Below are 25,226 nucleotides of genomic sequence, written 5' to 3' on the forward strand. Positions count from 1 at the left end.
TAGGGAAGAAAAAGAATCCAAATAACTTTCAATTATTATGAAATAATAAAAGTATTTTCTATACACAGAACTGAAAGAAACTATTATCTGAAACCCCTCACAATCTCTACAACTATTTCAAAGCTGTCCTCTGAACATTAACATGCTATTACCCTTATATATTTTCACATCCAAAAAACACAACGCCTAACAATTCTACTCCCATCATCTTCTTCTTCTTCACCACAAACACTACCAAGCGCACTCGAATCGAATCGGAAAATGGCATGTTATTACCTTATGTGTACACGATCAGCAATCGTTCTCCTTGCATTTTGATCCCGGATTATGAAAAGCTTCGAATGTTGTCGACTCTATCAATGACATCCAAGGCTTTCATGCGGTCGATATCGAAATCAATGACCGGGATGGAGTTGGGCCGTCGGAGGGGGAATGGATCCTTCTTGCTTTCATTGGTTGGGGAATGGTTACTACTTTTGCTCAGCCTATGGTGTTTGCTTAACCTGGTTTTTGCTGAATCGAATTCCTGACTCTTACTTATTCCAGGGGTAAGTTTTCTTTTACTCACATATTGAAGCATTTCCTGGTCTTCGATAGTCAACGTAGTGGATGGAGAGCTCGGTTTCTGGTTAGATAACTGAATCGTCCTCTGGTTTGGGGATCTAATTGGGGATTTAACAGGAGACCTTATTCCAGCATTACAAGCTCTAGCTTGGCTGATCAGATGGTGAAGCCATACCACCAGTTCAAGGATGTAAAGCTCGGTTTTTTCTTTATCGGCATGATAGAGAGTCTCGATCCTTAGTAACTCATTCTGGCCAGAAGGTTTTCGGTTTGCTTCGGACCTGAAACAACAGACTTATCCAGTTAGTTGAATAAGTAGGATATGGGAATTATGATATAAGGAGGCAGCATGTTCATAAATCACAACTCACCCTGTATTTGCCCATTCTCCAACCCAACCAAAACCATGATGAGCCCTGGAGAGTGCAAGAGGAGAAAAAACAGAGGTCAAGCAAACAGAACATTAGTCACCACAAACCCGACTCTTCTAACTGCTATTAGGAACCAAAGTCGAAGAGCATTGTAAAATTACCAATTCTTGGATGAGGTATATAACGCCAGGATGAATCGAAAAAGAAATATTTATTAGTTCTACCTCCTAACTTTTAGGAAGTTTTTATCTAAGGATCAGATTGTTTGCCAACCGATCCAACATATGATGCTAAAAGATGAAACAATATGCTTCTAGCAGAAGTCCAATTATAAGTGCTCTGGTAAAAAGTGTTTAATAAGAAATCATTTTGATGCGTGATTCTACACCCTTGAGAGTGCTTCAAATTACTTCTTGAACTTGATCAAGCACTGGTGCTTTGAAAAAGAATTTTTATATTCCTCCCCAAACCTGATTATTTTGAGAGAAGTGCTTTTCGAACATAGTCTTAGTACTTTAACTACCTTCCTTAACCAATGGAACTTACCCAAAATACGTCCTACCGAAACAGGACGGAATGTATAAAACCCGAAACATTGATGATAACATGTACGAAGCTCAAGAATAGTAAGAAGAAGAATAGTAGTTGCTCTATATCAAGGGGAAGCAGTTTTACTTGGTAGTGTTATTGGCAATAGGAACAAGCCATTGCAAAGTTTTCTCCATCTCAGCTTTGATTTGAGGAATTGTAAGCTGCATGAACGAATTTGAGAAAATAAGATTAGTACAGGGCTAAACCAATTAAATAGGCTATTTTAACAAATAATAATAATAAATTTGTTTTCAGTAAAATTCACATATACCTCTTCCTTGAGCTGAAATGACTGTAATTTTGAGCGCAAAGCTGACTTTATACTCGGTGGTAGTCCTTGATACAAAGCATCCCTAGTATTAGGAGGTATGGAACTCGATCGAGACACCTGATTCAGAAACATATGTTAACTCAGAACAAAATAAAGAAACTAAAAACCTATCCATTCTCACAGCTCAATTCAGAACCAGACATCATTGGATAAAAGCTCAGATACAATCAGTTCATTCCTAATATGACTTAGCTTTAAAAAATGAAACTGGATTCTATCTTTAAAAATGATAACTAATAAAAAAGATAACTTTTTTTTTCTCATGGACTCTGCTTTTGCCTCTCTTCGATCTCATAATGTTACAATCTATGATTTCATTTTCCAACTGTAGACATGCTGGTATATGAAGTAATACAAATTGATCTTTATACAATTCTCTTTATTGGTAATTTTTTAAGCCATTTACTCAACCCACCAACTAGAAGACTGAAGCTCCATTCCGGTTTGTGTTTCCATGCTTGCTGGAATTTATTTGGTTCATATTCAGACAAATCGAGACGGAGCATTCAATACAAAGAAAAACAATCTAAACACAGACCTTTGAAGTTAATAAGGATTTTTATAGTCATTTTCTCCCTTTTGGACTACTGCTAATTAGAAGATAATTTGTAATCTCCATGGCTTAGGATTGGGAGGATCTCTCAAAATCCCTCACAGTTGAATTGTTTTTCTTATTTATAAAAGAAAGAAGAATCCTAGAACAAACCCTGCTCAAAAAAAGCTTAAACTACAGGTGGATAACACAACTTGCATCATGTGAACAGCAAGAAAAACAAAAACTTGCAAAAAATTGATTTTGAAAGCTTGATGAATCATTACTCACAAGTGTATCGATCTGACTAATAATATTTGCATAATGCAAAGCCAGACCGGCAGTCCCCAACTTTTTGTGGTTATTCTGAGAACCTTTTGTCGGTTTATCATCATCTACAAGATCCCAAGTGAAAAATATAATAAAATGAGCAGAGAATAGAGATAGAAATAATTCAATGACAGATGATATTCAGAAACAAAGCCGAAACATAGAGGGCAAAAAAAATGAAATGCCATTTTTGTCCAAGACAATGGACTACCAAAATCTTCATATTAGCAGTATATTGTCCACACCCGTGCTATAAGTTTATTTCTAGACTACCACCAAAAAGGATTCGTTTCAATGCAACTGTTACTTCAAATTTTTAACCGAAGTAAAACCTGAAAACCACTACTCAAATAAAGGATGTTGAACCTCTCTTCAAATATAAATATGGTATCAGATATTATAACTTCAACTTGGGGAAACAAAAGGCTTTTGTTAGAATAGTTTTTTTAGGGTTGAAAATAGAAGAGATAAGAGTATGACCTATGGGAAAAGTAGAATAACTATATCACGATAAATAAATAAAAAATAAAAAAGGGTTTATGCACACTTTGAATAATGTACAAAGTACAAAATCTGTGCATCTGTGTCACTTTTTGCCAGTTTCCAACAAGAAATTGCAGAACTTGCTGAGTGGCTCTCGAGGCTATTTAGTTTTTTTTTTAAAATAAAAAAAGAAGAAGAGAGAGAGAAGTCTAAAAAATGCTATTTCAAACAGACTGGGAAAAAACCCTTAATTATTTCAATAAAAATATATATAAATTCCATTGGCACACAATTAGAACGTGAACAACCAGAAAATTTCTTGAAGATGATGGAAAGTGTGGGGCAATAGGAGCCAATGAAAATTTGGAGGATAATCTTTTAGATCTAAAGTTGCAAATGTTGAATTCGTTACTCCCTTGATCATATTCCAATAGTCCTGATGTAAAGGGTTATTGTTTTGCCTACCCTCTAAAACTACAAAACTAAAGGGTGATTCTTTTTCTCAATTGTTGTACAATGACACCATTCAGGTATTATCTTGAATTGATATTCAGAGGAAACAAAATTCTTATATTTTGGAGTTAATGCAATTTTAGCCTCCTTTTGAAGTTCTCTCTAAGATTTTCTTCCTAGATTATTCTCCATCTTCAATTAATACCAAACTGAGTGTACTTTGTAATCTCTATGGACTTGGGAACGGGAGGATTTATAATCTTCACTCCTTTATTCATTTGTTTCAAATTTTGATGACATATTTATGATCAAACCTAATATTAATATAGTGTAACATTCTATGATAATCCTCCTTTATGGGCATTGAGGAATTTAAATTTTTATCTAGCATTTTGATTTATTTTAGATTTCAAAGGGTTTTTTTTTTTTATAATTGGGAGTCGTAGCTTTGCTCTAGCTCTAAGGCTCGAACTGGGACATATGAAGGAATTTTGGTATTAAGCTCATTCGAAAGTTCAAACTTGAGACCTCTGAGCTAAAAGCTGGTATGACCAAGAAATCCTAAGTCCTTGTCAATGGGGCCACCCATGGCTTTAGATTTCAAAGGGAATTGTTATTGTAATCTACAAATTGGTATTTATAAAATAAAAACAATAAGAGATCAGATCTAATGGATCAAATAAATGATGTATCCCTAAAGCATTTTTTTCTCATCTCTTTCCTCACATTTCCTTCTTTCCATCTCCCTAACATGTGCCACATGTTCTCCCTCAAATACTACCAAACAACCAAAAGTGAAATTATAGGACACTTGACACGTGTCTGGAGCATGTCAAAACAAATCTAGTGACATGGACACTTTACCTAAAACAAAGTGTCTAACTGTACATTTAGGTAGACTTTTGACCTCAAAAGATGAACAAGATTTGTAGTTTAACCCCTGAGACCAATTATGGCGGCTAACTGTACATTTCTTAGAGACTATGGTTGCTTAAGTTTTTTTTTTTTTTGAGTTCAATGGTTTCAGGTTGGGGATCAAACCATCAACTTTTGGAACAACAATAGATGCTTTTATCTGAGCTATTCTTAGATTGACACGGTTGCTTAAGTTATTTTAAGTGCAATTTTAACCCTAAACAATAAACACACGTCTAGGAAGCATTCACTTAATCATGGATTCATGATAACAAGTTATCCATCATTTCAAGCGCATACCAGCAGTATCAAAGGCTTCATGAATCTCCAAATGCAAGTATTGCACTATGTCCACAAGCTTCTCCATCACCTGTGAATACATGATACAATCTTACTGTTCCCACAACACTGAAATAAAAGCCAACTCAATATTTCTCAAGTACATGTGCTAGTAAGTTCCCTATAAATGGTCTATGTTATAGTAACATCTACTTAAACAGAGGTTGAATTTTTTATTCCTCTGGATTCCATACTTGTTGATAAAAATCCATCTAATTCCATACAGTATTAAAGAGATATAAACAACAGAATTTGCTACCTGTTCCAGAATCCTGGTCCATAAAGATCTCTTCTTTAGAGCTCTGACATGCTTCTTTTGGCTTTTTAACTCAGCCTTTAAGATTGAAATACTATCTCCTGTATGCCAAAATAGTATTCAATATTGAAAGAAACTTTGGAGAAAAATATAACTTCATAATTTAAAAAATCTACAAATAACTACAGCTTTTTCTTTTTTTTTTTTAATGAGAAACGAGTATTTCATTGATGGTATGAAATATAACTACAGCATATTTTACCTTGAATATACACACTTAATAAGAGAGATGAAATACTGTAAGAAACCTACAGGACCCAACCAGACAGTAATTAAGATTCAGAACACTATAGGCTCGAAACCTATATAAATTCCAGAACTACTATCCCAGTATCCCACATTTATGAAATTTTGTCATCCATGGCATGGTCTTCAACTTGGAAACTGCTACTGGTTATGCAAGAAGTTTTATACCTCTTTGAGCGGTGTTGGAATTATCCTCCTCTTGAAGCTTGCGCCGATAATCTTGTTCAAATCTATCCAAGGCTTGTAATTCGTGATAAAGTTCCTAGAAACCAAGAGAATTTTTGGTTATCTTTAAGTAAAATATAAAGGAATCACATATTACAGTGTTTACCATGGAACTAGAACACACGAAACTTCAATGCTAAAAAACCAAACCAAGTTAAGGATACATGTAGACAATCTTACTAGCCTACTAGATTTAGGTTTAAAGAAAAGTGAAGGTGGAAGTATACTGATATCACAGTTCATCCAATGTTATGGCCACTGCATTCGAAGCCCCTTATCTAATTTGATTTCTTTTTATACAAGGCAATAATATTATTAGTGGAAGAAAAATTACAAACACTACGTAAAAATTAATTAACTCGTGATATTCAGTCACGAAGAAGGAAGAAGGAAGAATGAAAGATCACCACAAATGGTAACAAAAAACTAATATTAATGCCAAAATAAAATACCAGAGGCCTGGAAGTACTTCAACTTCTTTGAAAATCATGAACAGGCTTTTTTTTTCCTTCTCTTTTTCCTAAGAGAACAGGCTAATCTTAAATATGCGGAAAAGGTTATTAACCTGAAAATAATTAGAGCATGCCCTATGGTCCTCATAAGGTCATAAAACAAAAATTCAATAAATATATGACTGAGGACATCAAAGTCACAAAGAGAGACTTGAAGCAAGTGGGTGACTCTAAGATGACATGAGAACTCAACCAAGTTTTATTCTATATAAAAATAGTCGAAAGGGAGCTAACTGCAAAATATTGTAACGGTATTCCCATTTTTCTTAGCATTTCCATTTTCCAGTCAGTATGATTACTATTCTCACTTATTTAATACTTTCCAAAGCATGGGAATATGGACCTTACATACTGTAACTCCCACGAAAGGACACACAATAAGGACATGGCTACAAACACAATATTGACCAATCAAACCATTGCCCGTTCAAACATGAACGAACCAACAAGTAAACTGCATGCATATACCATTGAGTGTCAATGACATATATGCCACCAGATAGTTAGTACAAGATTGAAAATTGCTATCATCAATAGCCTATGCTACATAGTACATACTTTCAATCCAATGAATGGTGTGGCACTAATCAATAGGCTCAAAAGCAATAGTTAAGGAAATCTGTGCATAATAGGGACTGGAACTACAATGCAATAAATAAACAAGCACACACAGGATATTGACATCAGTGATGTCAATCACATCAGCTTCCATGCATGTCCATTATCGTTTGAATATCACTGAACCTCTCCCACCAGCTCTGAAGGAAACTTTTTCAAAAAGAAAACAGTGTAAAATTGTTCAGTTTCAGAAAATATTTCTCACAATAAGAAATCTAAAAATATTTCACATAACTCAACACAACTCTCTGTTAGAACCTGTAAGGAAATTTAATTATAATCTATTAACACAACTGCAACAAAGACGAGGAGAAAAAAGAAGAACATATCTTCACAACAGTAATGATATATATACTCACTGCTGTATAGTGTACCAATGTCATCATCTGCTGCATCACTGCCTCAGCATCTTCCTTCAATTGCTTTTGTGGTGTAACTTCTGAACCTAACCTGAGTGTTAAAAATTCAAAGACAAGAAAAAATTTCAATTTTTAAGTCTAACAGCGTTATTATTTAGAAACCAGGAAAAATGGGAGGCAATGATTCCATCGGACATTACTTATCAAAATAGCGGTGCAAATTATGCCACTGAGGATCTTTGCAACGATTTCCAAAGCGAATCACTTCACAAGTGAAAACTTTCAGTTCTTCTCTGCCAGAATTCATAGAAGATAATTACTCTTTTCACAGTTTGACCTCAAACAATGATCCAGACAAAAACAATACGTAGTATACTAAACTAACAACATTTTACTAAACTATCCACCTCTTGTCTGCAGCTGCAATTCTCAAGAGTTCATCCATGTCTCTTGATATTAAATTTTGCACCCCTTCTGATGGGAGCACCTCCTCTTTTAAAACTCTGATGTTACGTTTTGAGAGGGATTGCATTAGACTAGAACCCTTCACAATGGTGTTGGCAACTTCAAAAGCTAAGATTGAAATTTTGTTCCCTTTTGTTGCCACCCCCGAGTTGAAACCACCACCAAGGTTCAAGCTAGTCACACTACTACCAAGTGTATCCAAGACATCAACCGCCTTCCCGAACCCAGCAGTACCTGCTTTGCCTAGAAAGGAGCTCACTTCTGAAACCTACATTACAAATGCAATTTATTTGAGTAAACGTAGAAAAAATGAAGTGATAGCGCTGATTTGTGTACCACCAGGTTCTTGTTCCCAGGAAGGCCCAAAATCATGGGTTCAAATATAAAACTTGCACAAAAAATTCACTATATTATATCTTATGGAAATTAAAAAATTATGAATATCGTGCATGCAATGCATCTAAAGAAAGGAAAACACTTGGTAGAGTAAGCGGATATCTTTTTCTTTTTTATAGGAAAAGATATTTCATTGAGACGAGAGAGTAATTGAATATCAGCACAACTAAACAATTTGTATGAACCGATATATCATTCAGTTGCATTCTTACAGAAAGCTATTCTCAAAGGATACTTGGTTTTATCTTTTCTTGATAAGAATATGCTTGGTTTAATTTCATGGGGAAAACTTTTTGGAAATAGAAGAGGAAACTGTATGGAAATGCAATGGTATTTGTAGTCATTTTATGAATACAGAAAGAAGAAACAGTCTTCATGAATTTTTTTAGCTTATCTCTAAATAGATTTTCATAAAAGCAACTCTCAAAAGGTACTTCATTTGAAAACATTTTAAACTCTTCCATTACTTCCAAGAAGAGGTTATATAGTTGCAAGTAAAATGTAGATTTATTTACCTTTGCAACAGCAGCTTGTCTGGACTTGGTTGATCTAGATTTCTGAGATAAGGTTCTAGATAAGCGAGGAATTCCATCATTGATATCATCCAGTCCGTATGTAACCACATTCACCTCTGGAAATGAAAACGGTTCTCGTAACTGCTTATTCATTCCATCATCAACAGCAGCCGGCGTGGAATCACTAATTTTCGAGGGCAGTCCACGAGACTGATAACCCATCACCGGTTCACTGTTAGAATGACCATTGGCATGTGCAAAGCCTCCATCATAACCATTATTGCCACTAATATCATCTGCAGTGGTTCTTCTTGTTCTCGAACAAACTCCTCCCATTGTGTAGGAAAAAAAAACAAACTATATTTCTCCTGCGTCCACAATTTCCATAAAAGGGCAAATATTTGCCTCTTATCTCTAGAGATGCGATTAGTCTTCAATGAAGCAAAAGACTAATCTCCAGACAGAAATCCTGCCTCAATTAATTTTTTACAAAGTTGACCTTTTCCAAGCAGGACTTCTGCAACAATTGACAATCTAAACCCCAAAACTGAAAACCCTGATGAACCCAACTACCAAAAAACATATCTCGATCAATTTTGAAGCTCCAGCCCCTCCACTACAGGAATCCAACTGTGAATCGAAACAGAAACAGAGAATTCAAAGACTAAAAACCCAAATAAACACATGGAGAACCAAAATTAGAAGCCTACACCGAAACCCATATTGAAAAAAAAAAAAAAAAGTCATTTTAGCAAAAGCAACAAACACAATCATTAAAAAAAGAAAATCACTAAAGCAAGTCAAGTAAAGTCATACAAAAGATCTAAACCCACATAGTAATTAGGCATGTTTAAGAGCCATAGAGCAAAGAGACAAACCAGCAAACAATTGGTGGGCAGAGAATCAGTGATGGGATCTGCAAGAAACCCAGATTGAAACTCCGCCGGTTAAACAAGGGGACACCAAAAACAGGCGATGAAAATCAAAGGGTATGTGGAGGCGATGATCTTCAAAGAGGGGTCGACGCTGAATCTCCTAAATGGCAAAAGGGGATTGCGATAACAGGGGAAGAAAGAGAGAGAGAGAGAGGGCAAAATCGAAAAGTCCACCAAGAAAGAAAACGAGAGAGTGAAAATGAAGGGGGGAAATGGGAGAAAACCCAGTTGAGGAGAGAAAGTCAGGGAAGGCAGCTTTCAAAAGAGAGAGGCAGGGAGTGGAAGGAAGTCCAGAAATGGGGTCTGCGCCATGGCCATGGCTGAAGTTGAAGCGGGTCTGGTCAAAGCAGCTCTCTCCCAGCCTCCATTGCTTACTAATTCCAAAAAATTTCTGCCTCCCTCTCTCTCTCTTCTCTTAAAAACTCTTCAATCCGTCACTTTGGTGGACTTCTCTCTTATTCCCACATCGACAACTTCCAACTCCACGCCAACCATTCTCGTCTCTGGATCGTGGTGGACACGCGCCTGTCCTTCACCTTCCGCCTCCCCACCTTCAAATTCTCTGTCAATATATATACTTTTTAGAACATCACAATTTGAGCGCATTTTCACTAATTTTACAAAATAACTGTATGATTTTATTATATATAGTTGTCAAGAAGTTCATAAAATGTTCAATTCAAATTAGATAGTCACCGTGTTACTTTGTTAATAGTTTATAGAGAGAAAAAAAATCAATTTTTATCTCAAAGTTAGGAAGTAGTATAATTTAAAGTTGATTATAAATAATTTAATTATTAAATATATCATTGCAATAATATAACATAACATCATTAAGAATGACATGTGTATTTTTCACTTAAACTTTTTACTTCCTACATTTTATAGCTACCTTATTTGATTATCCATGATTTGACAAAATTATTACATACAAAACACAACTTCAAATTTTCAAAATTATTATATTCTTAATTTTTAAAGAAAAAATTAAATGAACAAATAAAGAATAAAAAAAATACTAGGATGAGTTGCTATCTTTTTTTTATTTTAACACTCACCAGAATTAACCCACCATTTATATCTCCGTCGTCCTAATCTCTCTCATCCTCTTCACCTCCACCAAATCGCTCCTGTCCACCATCGAACACGATGACTTTGGTAAGGAGACCCAATCAATTGAGATTCCAACTCACACAATTGTCACCAATTTATTGAATTGATCATATGAAGGAGTTTTCGTCCCTGTCGAGAACAATTGATGATTTTGTGGAAGATGAAATGGCGGCAATGTGAGTGGAGAAATTGCGGCGCATATAGTATTCGCTAAAAGTATTGTGACATAATGGACCTTCATCGAAATTGAGATAACACTGTAAGAATATCGTAGTAGAATACAAATTGGCAATTGCAACGACTCTTGTTGACTTACCAGATGTTGTGCTTTCTATGGATGAACTCTACAATCATCGATTCGTTTTAGACTTAGAAACCTCTAGAATTATATAGAAATGAGAAAGAGAGACAGAGAAAACCTTTCAAGTTGCATAATTAATACTTAGATGGTGGCTTTTGGAGGGAGGGAGAGGAAAAAGAAACACTTCAAATTTCATAAGTAAATACTCAATGAAAATAGATAATAAATTTTTTCATATTCTAACGTTTTGAATACAAAATTAAGTGAAACTTAATTTTAAAATATAAAAAAGAAAATAAGAGATAAAGAGATTTATATGAGTGGATTAATTTTAGCAATGAATTTGGATGGGTGGAGAAATAATTAAGGAAGAATGGATGGGAAAGTAATACAATGAGAGAACAAATCAATTTGAGAAAAGTGAGATTTGTAAAAGTGAAGATAAAGTATGGAAAAAACTTCACTCTTAAGATTCTCGAGGAAGTTCCTCCTGAATTCCCACCTGGTCCAGTAGTGTATAGACAAGTGGATTATATATGAATTATACAAAATTAAAAAATTCACTTCTTCATATGTTACTGGACCATGCATGAATTCAAGAGAAGTTTCCTCCTGAATCTTCGGGAGGGAAGTTTTGTCCATAAAGTATTTAAAAAAAATACAATAAGCAAAGAGAGAAATGGGGGAAGTGGCGTGGGAATGAGAGAGAGAGGAAGAAAATAGGAGAGATGACACAGGTTGCCATCAAACTTTTGTAAAAACTAGTCTATTACCACATGCTATGCACGTGAGATTTTTCAATTCAACTCTATATTATATTAACATAGTAAGAGATTAAAAATTTCACTATTTATTGGAAATAAAATGGTGAAAAGAAAACGCTTCTATAAATTAATAGAATATTAATGTAACTCAAAGTTCAACGGTGGAAGAAAATTTCACTTAATTCAACACTATATTATATTAACATAGTAAAAGATTAAAAATTTCACTATTTATTGAAAAAAAGAAATGGTGAAAAGAAAACGCTTCTATAAATTAATAGAATATTAATGTAACTCAAAGTTCAACGGTGGATAAAAATTTCACTTTATAGTTCTAACAAGTTTAAAAGTCGTAACACTTTTGAAATTTCTCGATTAAAGTTCTATAATCATTCAACTTTTTAAATTATAATTCATAAACTTTTCTTTTTTTAAATTACATATGAACTCAATGATACAAAATTTTCTTTTATTCAAAAATTAAATTTTACTTAATAAATTTTTTATTGAATTTGTAGTCTAATTGCGTTATAAACTTATTGTTTTTTTAGAAAATAAATACTCATAATATTTCACATTTAAAAGTTAGTTGTACTTATTTGAATCCATATTATATTCATTTGTGTATTTATTATATGCATGTAGGAGATAGATAATAAGTTGAATTTTGAGATTCCAACAATCCATTATTTATTCCAATTAAATATAAAATCATAAATTTTAGATATAAATAAGTCAAACTTTTCATACTCTTCATTTTTTTTTTGAAACATTTTCATACTCTTCATAACTTCTACATTATTATTAATAAAAGTTACTAAAAAAAAGCATGTTTAGTAAATTTGAAAATTGATAAAGGGACATAATGATAAAAAAAATATTTTTCCGAGATTAATTAGCTTAAAAGAATTTTGTTTATTTAAAAAAGTTTTAAAATTAAAGATTATATTTTAACTAATTTTTTTTAATACTTACTAAAACATGTCATATTCAATTAAAAAATTCAAAATAATAATAATAATAATAATAATAATAATATTTCTTAGATGGTAGTAGGAGAGAAAATTTGATTAAGAATCATATTACATTCAAAAAATTAGAATTAAAAAAACTATAGTAAAATTAAATTTCAAAATTATAACTATGCATAAACTTTTAAAATAAAAATAATAAGAATATTTATTTATGTAACAATTTATAAAGATTTATGGAATAGATAACCACCTTTATTTCAAAATAGTATCTAATATTGTCCTTCGTTGATATTTGAGATCATACCACTCTCCAGGATTCAATTACGTCTAATTATAGAAATACACTACTTATCATTTTTATGTATCGAAATACTAAATGCGATAGGCATTGTACAATATGACACTACTTTTAAGCATAAACAAAAGAAGGAGGAACAAACTCTTATTTCACAAGGGAAGAAATATCCTCTAGCCAATCTTCCAGCAAGATACAATGATCTTCGTTTTTCAATGCTCAAGAAACTCAAACATCTGTCACTCTATTTCCATCTCTTTTAGTAAATCTGTACATCGATCTTCTAGGAGAGTGTACAATGTGACACTACTAAATCCGTAAAAGAAATAGACTAAAAAAAGAAAGCTAAATGATTGTGGAAAAAGTTAGAGAGAAACTTCATATATATACATACATATAGGACATAGATAAGTTGAAAATTCTAAAATTCCATTATTTATCCGAATTAAATATAAAATCATAAACTATTAGATATAAATAAGACAAACATTTCATATTTAAGCTTTTCATATTCATAACTTCTACATTATTATTAAATAAAATTTATTAAAAACATAAAAAATGACATGAAATTTAAAAATTGATAAAGAGACGTGGCGTTAAAAAAAATATTTTTCAAAGTGGTAGCATTTTAATATTTTTCAAAATTGTAGCATTTTAATATATTATAGATTAGTTAGGAAAGACGGGAAAATTGACTTAGAATTTTAAAGAAAAACGATATTAGAACTAGATTTATTTTGTGCATTTACTTAACATTGTGTTAATCTTGATTGTTACTCTGAAATTAACAAAGTTATGGGAGATTTTTATTTTTTTTTCCTAAATCAATTATCTTTTATTTAATTTTTTTACAATAAATGAAAAAATATGGATTTGAACTCATGACCTCTTAGAGACATGTGACAATTATTATTGCTGAGTTAATTTTGTCTTGGTCATAATTATTTAAATTTAAAGTTTAACCCAAAGTGGAAAGTTGGATGAAAATTAAGACACGCAGGTTTAGGAGTAAAATTGTTTTTCTCCCTAATTTATATTTCTGGGATGAGCTGAGAGAGGATTTTTTTTTCTTTTTTTTTTTGGCAGGGGAATAATAGTATTGCTTTTATTAAATATCACCATCATATTTAATAACAATGGCTAAATGTAGTTGTGTGCATATTAATTTGAGTTAGGTCGAGTAAGTTTCAATTTTTTTTTCCTGTATATAGAGGTTGTGATTCGAACTCACGATCTTTAGGTTGAAGATGGTCTCGATGATACAAAAAATGTATCAATATTTTCTTTAATAAAAGTATTATACCTTTTTTTTTTAAAAATTAACTTACATTAAGGAATGGAAGAATATAGAGTATGCTTTAGAAGCATGTTTCTCTAACTTTAGTACAAACGAAAGATTATTAGAGTTTATAACTTAAAACCTTGTAAATTGTAAACATTTTTTTTTGGAAAGGCAATAGTAAACATATTTTTTTTTATTTTTAGGTTAAAATAGTATTTTGATCAACGTACTATTTAACTTTTGTTTATTTTAGTCTATTTAATTCAAGACGTTCATTTTGACTCTGTACTTTAAACTTTTGTTCATTTTAGTCAATGTACTTTCGTTTATTTGGTCACTGTACTTCTAAAAATGGACCATTTTAGTCCCTTAATTTCATTATTAATCTCATTTTTTTCTATCACAATTTCAACACGACGCTACACTCAATGTATTTCTTAAAATGTAATCATTACTTTATAGTAGAGGGTTTCCGTTACATGTAGAATTTGTGTTAAAATTTTACAAATAGGGACTAAAATATCACTTTTTAAAAGTAGAGAAGCCAAAATGGATATTTTGAAAGTACATAGACTAAAATAAAATAAAGTTAAAAGACAGAGGAGCTTCGTGAGAATCGATTCAAACCCTACGGTGACTAGCTTCATACTTGAGGTATATATTAAACTCTACGAACTAGTTTTCCAACAAATTATATGTTGTAGGATGAAACAATTGTCCCATATAAAATTAGTTGAACGGTACATAAGTCGGTAGAAATACTTACAAGTTTATATATATGTAATCATTCATATCAATACATGTGAATGTTAGTATGATATATATATCTTGTCTTTACTTGTATTCATATTATTAAATTTTGCTAAGTTACCCATATGATCTTAAATTAGATATATATGGTATACCTATATTGAGAAGATCTTGTTTAAGATAGGAATACATGTGAATGTTGGTATCATAATGCATTTTGTCTTTATATGCATTTTGCAACTAAATAAATTTTATTAAGTTCCCACATATAATCTTAAATTATATAATATATATAAATCAGGAGATTCCGTGGTAACTTAAATAGTCTATAGTACGTAAAATATAGTTGACGAATCTTAATTATCCTAGTAACATTATTAATATATACGATTCACTTTGCAAATGTTATGAATAACATTATTTGTATTGTCCATGTGAAAACTCAATATACGACAATGTAATTATATAAGAATAGTCGATGATATATTAGTGATTTCCTTACCAAAATATTAAAGAAAATACAAATCTATTATGGGGACAATCATTAAGTTATTTGATCTCAATCATTAAGTTGTTGAATTAAGAAATCAAATTTATAAAACTTATGATCAATCATTAAGTTCTTGAATTAAGGAATCAAATTTATAAAACTTATGATCAAGATTACACTTGATGAAAATCATACTTTTGAATTGGAAGTTTGGTAAGATTGACTTTCATTTTCCTTGTAGTTTATCGTTTTAAATTTCAAAATTCAAATTCAAAACCCCCCCATTTTATTAAAACTTTTGAGAAATTAATTGGTTCCCTTGGGATTCGAGTCTCACTACTTCAACAAATTAGATTTTAGTGAAATCAATAATTAATTTTGGAGGGCCTCGACAACCCTTACTAATTACACATATATGCTTTTTAATATAATTCGTTTTGTTTGGAGAGGAAAATTGTCGTGTCATGTGGAGGATAGTGATACGCCCAAGCTGGCGCAACCTTTTCGGCAAGTCCACCTTGAACCTTTTCGAGGTGGAAAACTTAACCAATTTTCCTTGAATATTGTTTATCTCAATGGTTCGGCCTGTTCAGGTTCGATCTGTTGAACCCGACATGTTCGACCTACTATCTGACAAGAGTAATCGCCAGTTGTGAGGTTTGTTGGATCCTAGACCTATAAATAGAGGGACTCATTTCTACATCAGGTATGAATTTTATCCTCGAACTTATTATTAAGTCCGAGCTGTTACTGACTTCAGCGTCAGAGATTTTGCTCTCTTGGAGGTCTTCCTTTAGTGTTCCTAGTCAGGCAAGTATCGAGTTCGATCTCGACTAGGTTTGACCTCTGTTGATGTAGAAATTTGGCTTATTGGAATTTCGCCAATATTCGCACCAATATTCTAGAATAAAGGGATCAACGAGACTTGCAAAACAGAATAGCACTAAGACCGGTGTGGCTCTTGCCACATGAGCTCCGATGCTTAAGTTAGGATAAGAGTAGTTGAGTATAGAGTGTAGGGAGTTGAGTATAGAGTGTAGGGTATTGTGAGCATACCTCTAGGGTTTAGCTTACTTTTCTATTAATAGAAGTCGAACCCTAATCCCTTTAGGAATTACCAAAGTTGAATCCTAGTGTGCCCAGGAGATCTGGACTTCTAGGCCTGTGTGTTTCGTAATTGACCCAATGTCGAATCAAGGATGGAGACAAGGTAAATTCGGATATGGCTGCACGGAGGTCGGGAGAGAACCCTCAGGGTTCTCGGTCGGGGGGTTGAGAAGGTCTCAACGCCAAGTCCTGGTTGGCGCCAAACACTATGGCCGGCTTGGGTCGTCGGGTTTCGACCTCCTTACCTGGTGAGCCCGTTCCTCCTCTAACCCAACTCCCGTCTTCTGCTCGTCCAATCTGATCTCGTTTTATCTACCTATAACAACATCGATCATTTTCTTGCATAAAAACGCTTAATTTGGGGACATAAACCGAATGGAGAATTGAAAACATCCTACGCAAAATTTTCAAAATATCTTATTTATGAAAGGGTAAGTGTGACAAGTTACACATTATAAAAATTTATTAATGGTTCCTTCTAGTTCGAGTGTTAGATAATATGATACCCCACATCAGCACAATCGTAAGAAGAAGTTAACCAAGGATGTGACGGCAAAAGTTTGTCTATTAGAGGATTAATAATAATGATACTCAAGAAAATAGTAGGTTGTTGTAGGAGAAACATGGTCAATTTTCTCGAGTAACAACGAATATGAATCACTTAGGCCGTTTGATAATCATTTTTTTTATTTTTAGCTTTTAATTTTTAGTTTTTAGTTTTTGAAAAACAAAAATCATATATGTTTGATACTATTTTTTTGTTTTTACTTTTAAAAAACAAAAAACCGAACATGTTTGGTTTTTTAAAAAATTAGAAAGTTTGAAAATATATATTAGAGAGAGAACTTTCTATGTAAAGCAGAGATGACCATGGTGTAGAGCTGGAGTGAGGATGTCCTCTCCAATTCTTGTGCTTATGAAAAATTTTAGTCTCCATCTCCACCTTGTTCTTCGAGAATGAGATTCAGATCAAAGAATATTTAGTTAGGGATGGGGATATTCGCGAAAAAATTACCAGTTTTATAATTAATTATAATTATTTTTAGAATTTAAAAAATAAAAAGTAATAAATATATATTAATTATTTTTATAATTATTATTTACTAGTATAAATAAATAATTTTTAAAAATATTTTATATTAAATTCACAATTTAGTAAATATGTCAATGAAATAAATATTAATTATTTAAAAAAACCGGATTGGGATATGAATTTCCTATTCTTCAAGCGTGGACCCGACCATGCAGGAATTTTTGTCATCCATAATGTAGAGACATGAAAATACAAATCTAGAGATGAAAATAAACTTTTGAAGGAGTAGTTTTAGAGAGAGAAAGAAAAAGATTTAAAAAAACAAGACAGTGAAAGAAAAGTTAAAGACAAAAAGAGATAGTAAAGTTGTGAGGAAAAGATAAGTTCAAGAACAAAAAATGGAAAGAAAAAGAAAATTCTATTGATAAAAAATTTAGAGATAAAAGCAAAATTTGAAATATAATTGTTCGAGAAAATAAATAAATACAAAAAGAAATAAAAGTTATAATGAAAGACAATTAAACTAGAAAAGAAGATTGATATGAAAACCCTAACGAATTGGAATTAGGAACTCTTTGGGTATATGAACCCCTAATTCACAAATACTAAAACCCCTAAAATCAATTTAGCACAATCCCAAGGAAGTTAGATGAAGGTTACCTTGTTGATCGAAGGCCACGAGGCAAAGAGAACTAGTTCCTACTCGATGTTGACACTCCACAAGAGAGGTTGATCAAACCCTTCTTGAATGTTCCAAGTTTGCAACCTAGATTAAGGATTGCAAAATTCAAACGCTCTTGGCTGGCTTGAAAGAAACGGTTCAAAGACTCAATTTTCCACTAAAACTGAACTCCCCATCACAACCTAAATGATAAGCTTATATATGGCTTACCGATAAAATAACTTAGGTGGCATCAAATACTAAAATCCTAATTTATTTTGGTTAAAATTAATAAATAAATAAAATAACTAACTAAAAATAATTAAATAAGTATTAAGGCCAATACTTGGCCCAAAATAAATAAACTAAAACCTAATTGGCTAAGTCTCTAACTAAAGTTAAAATAAATGAAATTGACACAATCATCAAGTTTGTATCTTCAATGAACTTTGATGGTACACTCGCTGGTTCATATCAAAGATATAATTTTTAGATGAAAAATAGATTAGAAAGAAAAAGAAAAGTTATAAAAGAATTTTAGAGAAACAAAAGTTCGAGAAAATATTAAATTTCTAGAAATAGAAATGAGAGTGTGTTAAACAAAAATAAATAAATAAAAATACACAGATATGAAAAGTTTTAGAGTATAAAAATTCCAGAGAGATATTTATGGAAGAAAAATTTTAAAGTGAGAAAGAAATTTGTTAAATATATATATAAAAAAGAAAAAAGTTGAGAATTAGAAGAAAAAATGAGATTTTGAAAAATGGAAATTTATTTTAAAAAACTATTTTTTTTGTTTTGGAAATTTACATGGAATTTTAAAATGATTTTTGAAAAATAAAAAATAGTAAATTGAATTCGTTATCGAATACCAATTTTTTTAAAATTAAAAATAAAAAACAAAAAATAGAAAACAAAATGAACGCACCCTTAATTAATGATCTAATTATCGATAATGATCCTATATATTACCATAATTCATCTACAATATATGATAATGCAGCTGTAGTTTATACCGAAGAATCTTAGGTTAATGATGAGAGTTAATTAACTTGAGGGTATTGAAACTTGCAATTCTATATGTCCATCTTCATTAATTCCCTTTACAATTTACTCACACAATAAAAAACAAAAAAAATCTCCTTATTTACTCATTATATTCTTTAGGACAATTTTATTTATTGAGAATTAAGTAAAATTGTTTATTTTTAACCGGACCTTTAATTAATAATATATTACATCTAAATACCCTTTGCTGGCCATTGTATAGAAATAAGAAAATCCCAACTAGGATATGGATGGGACAAGCGACCCACGTCCAAAATATCATTCACAGGCCATTGTATAGAATTTTAAAAACCTTCCATTCATTGTGTACCACATTAAACATATTAAAAATGATTTGTGGTTCAATATTATTAAAAAAATATTTTATAAAGGCAAAACTATGATATGAACAAATAGAATATATAGGTACTCTCGCAGAGATTTTACCAGGGTAATCTCATTCCTCCCTAAAAACCTAATTAATCTCATTTTTATACCTCACTTTATGAGCCCTGCACATTTTCAACAATTACAATGAGACCTTTGATGATACAATTATAAATGGTTAAGAGTTCCAAGAATCAACATATATGAACAAAGATGAAAGAATTAGAGGAAAGACCCCTAAAAAAAGGAAGCTTCATTGAACTTACAACCAAAAGTTGACTATTTTGAAGGGCCAAGAATAAGGATCAAGGCTTAAGAGAAAAAGAAGGAGATTGAAGAAAGGCCAAGTGAATGGCTAGACCTCAAGAACTTGCCTACTGCAAGCTCTTGGCCACCATTGCACGTCGTAGCCCACCCCGCGTGTGGACCTCACTGTCGCACGCCCCATGTTGTAGACGTCCTTGCTGCACACATTCCCTGCTGCAGGTGCGCCCCTGCCACCCACCCATGCGCGCGCCTCACCCCACACCTGCACCCTTGTGCTTGCCCCTACGCACGCCATTGCCCCTGCATACCTACACCCAGCTGCCCACACCCATGCGCCTGCTGCCCCCGGGTACGCCCATGCCCCACGCCCATACCTTCATTTAAGGAATAGATTTTCCTTATTTTGAAAACTATTTTATTTTAGATTTTAATTGCTTTAGATTTAATTGACGTAATTTTAATTATTTCTATAAATTCGAAATTTAGGAAAGATTTTTTATTTTATTTTACCTTAGATTTCAGGATTAATTTTTATTTAGCAACATATTGTAAAGGCCTTTGGAATTTGCCTATAAATAGGCATGCCTCTTGTAATTTTCAAAACAATTTTTTTAGATTAGTAAAATTGAGAAATTTCTCTTATTCTTGCCTTCGTGCAACCCTCCCCAAATATTGTACATGCTTGTTTGGTTGATCACAAAACTCGTGGAATGTTTCTAACCTCGAGTACAGTGAGTATTCTGTCTACCCTTGGTTTTCGACTCCAAAGAGAATCCTTTAATCTCTCCCTTTTGGATTGAACCAACTATAAGATTGGATTCAAGTGGTTAGAAACTCAAGATGTCCATACTCTTGGATTGTCGCGTACTATTAATTATTTTACAATTTATCATTTACTTTTTCTTTTTTTGTTTATACCACCCATGATTTTTCTTCCAATAAAAACAAATTTATTATACTAATATTTATTAGTACATGTGATTTTTTTTTAAAAATAAAATGACGAGTTTCTATTTCATTAGTTAACTATTGTTTATTATTTAATATGTTAACATGAAATAATGTTATTGGATCACATATACAATTAAAACTAATCTATATTTTTCATTAACAATTTTTGAGTTTTAGGTTAACACAAAATAGAGACCTAGAGGTATGCAATTTTTCACTTAATAATTCTAAGAAGCTTTATTGATCTTTGTTGTAGTGATCAATAATAGCCTTCGGTTTGACAATGATTGATACTAACTAAAATTTAGCATTTGCAATAGGTATGCCTTTTTCACTCCATTTCAAAATGTCTACTGATTTTCTTTTCACACCACTACTAATTGATACTTTCAACTTCTCGAGTAATTTATTATTTTGTAGGTTTATTAGATGGTCAAGAGTGTACGGTAAGTCTTATATTTTCAATTGTAAGTTAGTGCGTAGTTTTGACACAGGTGAATTTTACTTACGTCAAATTTAAGATGGAGATGACCCGAATCGAGATGACGACCTGTACAGAGAACTCGCACCAATTGATGCTGATGCTATGCCTAACATACTCTAATGTTCAAATTAGTATTTAGATTAAAGTGGGTGTCGAACTAAACAAATATTATCTCCGTACCTGTTGCGCCCCATATTTTTTTTATATGATATTTTAGTAGTTTAAATTCATAAACTAGAGAATTATTTTTTTAAAATTTTCTTTACCATAGAGATTTTTTTAATTTAGTCTTTTTTGTTCTTATCTTTCCTAAAAAAGATAATATTTATTTGGTAAGTTTGGATTAGATAAAGTAGATTAAGAAAAAAAATAAAAGGAAAGAAAGATAAAAAGAAATAAAAAAAACGAAGTAAAGATGGACTCTTTAGAATTAGTTAAAAAAAAAAATCACAAACCCTAGGTTATGTTGTTAATTAAGCTGTCATAAGTTTTTATCGATATTTTCATCAACATTCACATGAAATTCAGACCTTGACATTTTTATGGATATTTGACATTTAAAACCTTGATTATCCAAAGAAATACTAACTTTATATTAATGTTAAATTAGAGTACAAGTAGTTTTTGGTCTTCCCAGCTTCCTTTCTTTTTCTTTTTTCTCTTTTTAAAACCATTTTAGGTTGCTTGTGGAACCATAGGTGTTGTTGATCAATCTAGAAATAATTTAATGGATAAGGCACTTAATATCTTCTGTAAAGTTAATATTTAATCTTCCCAACTCGTATTTATTTGAATTAAAAAAAATTAATTATATCGTCACAATGTGCTAGACAACTAGACAACTAAATCATGTGGGAAGGATAATGTCAAAATTGGAACAACCAAGACTTTTTCATAGAAAACCTTCACAGTCACATTGTTGTTTCATCAAGTCTATCATTGATGAACCACTTAAAACTGGGCGATGAAGACTTTGAATATTATCCATCAAGTCCTTACAAGAACCACAAAAAATGAGGCTATAGATTCACATTGTGTTTTATTACATCAATCAAGTCCATACTTATACCACCCAAAATAAGGGCTATAGATTTACTAAATGAGAAACATCAAATGCTGAGTTCCATATAGCTTGAGGACTCTACAATTACCCTCCTTGTTTGGCCTTTGGTGAGAGGATCTACTAAGTTCCTCTCGAACCTAACATATTCCAAGGAGATAATGTCATTTTTCAGCAACTGTTTCATAGCTTCATGTCTTAGACGTATGTGACGTCTCTTGTCATTGTACACACTATTTTTGATAATCCCTATGGCAGCCTGTGAGTCACAATGTAGGGTTAAGATTTCCCCCCACAACAGCACATCTCCAACTCAACCATTCAGCCTCTTGTCTTGCTAGTTCTGTTGGGTGTGTTGCCCTAAACTCGTAGTTTGTATTTGTGTAAAAACAAATGTATATTCAATAAAGTTTTATTCAATAAATTTGTTGTTGAATTCATAGCATTGCACTGTCCAAAATCCAATAAACTAAACATCCGAGGTTATTTTAGTGTAACCGGGACAATATATGTACTGGGTATATATTTGATATACTAGGTATATATTTGATATACACCTGATATACGAGATATATATTTGATATACCCTGATATACAAGTGGATAATGTCCCGTGAATAACCTAAAGGGTCTATAGTATATGGATAAGGTTGGGTACCTTATCCTGGCAACACTATGGATACGACCCACTCTGTAAAGGTTACAGACGACTCAATCCAGGTCGTTCGTGTGGAGACATGCGAGTGGGGGTATCCTATACAATGAGTTTGTATAAGACCGGACCACGAAATATTCAATCTTTAGATGTAACACCGTTAACTAATAGATTGCTGTTTCTTAGGATGACCAGACAACTCATTCTCAATCCTGAGTGAGTTATGGACTCCTGCCCGTGAGGGCTCGCCTTTGATCTGTATGTTGGATCGGTATGACAACCCTAGAGGGGGGTGAATAGGGTTTAATTAACAAAATATAAACTTTTTAATAAATGGGCCCAATTTAAACAAAATAATACACTTTTTTGAGATATGCAATTTTAACAAAGTAAGATAAAATGAATTCTAAGGCAAACAAGAGAAATTTAAAGCAAACAATCAAATTCTAAGATTAATTGCAAAAATAAATAAGAGAGAGAGTTAGAGAAATTTGACACCGGGAATTTTTATAGTGGTTCGACACAACTGTCCTACTCCACTTCCCAAGCACCTCTTGGGTTGTAAATTGAAATTCTGACTCTTTCTACGGTAGGAGTCAAACCGGTACACTGCTCTTCACAAGAGCAAAGACGATCCTCTCCACGGTGAGGATCACACCGTTACAATGAGTTGAAGATTTTGAAACACACACTCACAAACTCTCAAATAGAGTAAATATACAAATTTGAGCTAAAAAATTTCAATCCTCACAACAATAAAATTTCTCTCACAAATAAGATGGAAAGAAAAATTGAGAACTTGGAGAGATTAGCAAAATGAAAATTTTGAAGTTATGGAGGATTGAGAATAAGAGAATTGTTGTATAATTTTGAATGAGAAGTTTAGTTTAAATAGAGGGAAGAAAATGGTAAAAAAAAATCAAATTTAATTTTAAACCATTAGATCTTAATCATTAAGAATGAAGGGTTGAGATAATTTTGAAAAAAATAAATTAAGAATAATATATATATAATAATGATAATAAAATAAAAAAAAAATATATATAAAAAGTGATGTGACAAGTTATTTTAATTATATATATATATATATATCTCTGTGTGTGTGTGAGAAAACGGTAACTTTTCAAATATTTTTTTTAAACTGACAGCATTTAATGTGAAGTGACTTTTTTTTTTTTAACAAAGTTACCAACGGTAACTTTTGACTTTTTCTTTTTGAAATTTTTTTTTAATTTTTTTTAATCTTTTTCTTTTCTTTTTCAATATATATATACTTTAAAAAGAAGCTTGTCACTTGTCAGCTTACGAACTGTTCACGTTATCTTCTCGGGTATTTTTCCTTCCAATTTGTTTCGATCGTAACTTCTCCGTTTGAGCTCTGATTTGGATGATCTAATAGTCGTTGGAATCGTTGTAATGAGCTCTACACTATGGACACTTTAAAATACAAAAAATGTCAATAAATAAAATTAAGTTTGTTATCATCAAAACATTAATTAATTAATTAATTAAAATTAATTAATTTGAGATTAAGGCCAAAAAGCCAACACTGTATGGGTGAGAGTGGTCGGAGTTGCCGACTCAACATTCCTACCATTTTGAGGACGAGATCGAGTGGGGAGCTGGGAACATAATTTCACAAGATGGAATTCACTCCTCTCCGACTTTAGGGGAGTAGATGAGTGTTCCCTTAAATGATGACTCCGGGACTTGAACAAGGTGCCCCACTCTCTCATTGGCCCGAGAGGGACTTCCGGTTATTGGTCGGACCATAATCCGGTTGTTCATTAGAGGAGTAGTGGTATTTAAGGAATAAGATGTAACTCAGGGGTAAAACGGTAATTTGATCCAACTTGAGTTACGAGCACTCGTGAAGGATTGACTCGTCATTAATGGTTGTATATCCATGGACACGAAAACATTCTGCAGTGAGAAGAGTGCAACTGCAGGTCTTTAGTGGATGACCCGTAGTTAACGAATCTTGATTAACTCGGTCAATGAGTTTGACCGATTGATCTTGCATTGTTGGAGCTTCTGATCTCTAGGTCCATTAGGTCCCATTGCTAGCTCATAACGGGTAAAACGAGGATCAAGTTTTTGGAAG

At 32.3% G+C, this 25,226-nt stretch overlaps 1 protein-coding gene across 1 annotated transcript; it reads right to left on the bottom strand.

Moving 5' to 3' along the window:
- Positions 1 to 9,936, bottom strand: LOC111006935 (Ikzf5 (DUF668)). Its single transcript, XM_022279046.2, has 13 exons — positions 9,440 to 9,936; positions 8,562 to 9,191; positions 7,593 to 7,918; positions 7,386 to 7,478; positions 7,186 to 7,276; positions 5,640 to 5,733; positions 5,169 to 5,266; positions 4,871 to 4,940; positions 2,681 to 2,784; positions 1,798 to 1,914; positions 1,611 to 1,687; positions 936 to 980; positions 1 to 845 (listed from the first exon to the last, which is right to left on the bottom strand). The coding sequence occupies exons 2-13, from the start codon at positions 8,895 to 8,897 to the stop codon at positions 326 to 328; spliced, it is 1,971 nt and encodes a 656-aa protein (XP_022134738.1). The 5' UTR covers positions 8,898 to 9,191; positions 9,440 to 9,936; the 3' UTR covers positions 1 to 325.
- Between the last annotated feature and the right edge of the window lie 15,290 nt (positions 9,937 to 25,226).

The sequence above is a fragment of the Momordica charantia genome, assembly GCF_013281855.1.
Source record: "Momordica charantia cultivar OHB3-1 chromosome 11 unlocalized genomic scaffold, Mcharantia_2.0 BLBB01000011.1, whole genome shotgun sequence".
NCBI lineage: Eukaryota > Viridiplantae > Streptophyta > Magnoliopsida > Cucurbitales > Cucurbitaceae > Momordica > Momordica charantia.

Coding starts and splice junctions, on each gene's coding strand:
- LOC111006935 (XM_022279046.2), bottom strand. CDS start 8,897: ATGGGAGGAGTTTGTTCGAGAACAAGAAGAACCACTGCAGATGATATT. Junction 7,277..7,385: donor TTGCACCGCTATTTTGATAA/GTAATGTCCGAT, acceptor TTTAACACTCAG/GTTAGGTTCAGAAGTTACAC. Junction 5,734..7,185: donor CATTGGTACACTATACAGCA/GTGAGTATATAT, acceptor CTTGGTTTCTAG/GAACTTTATCACGAATTACA.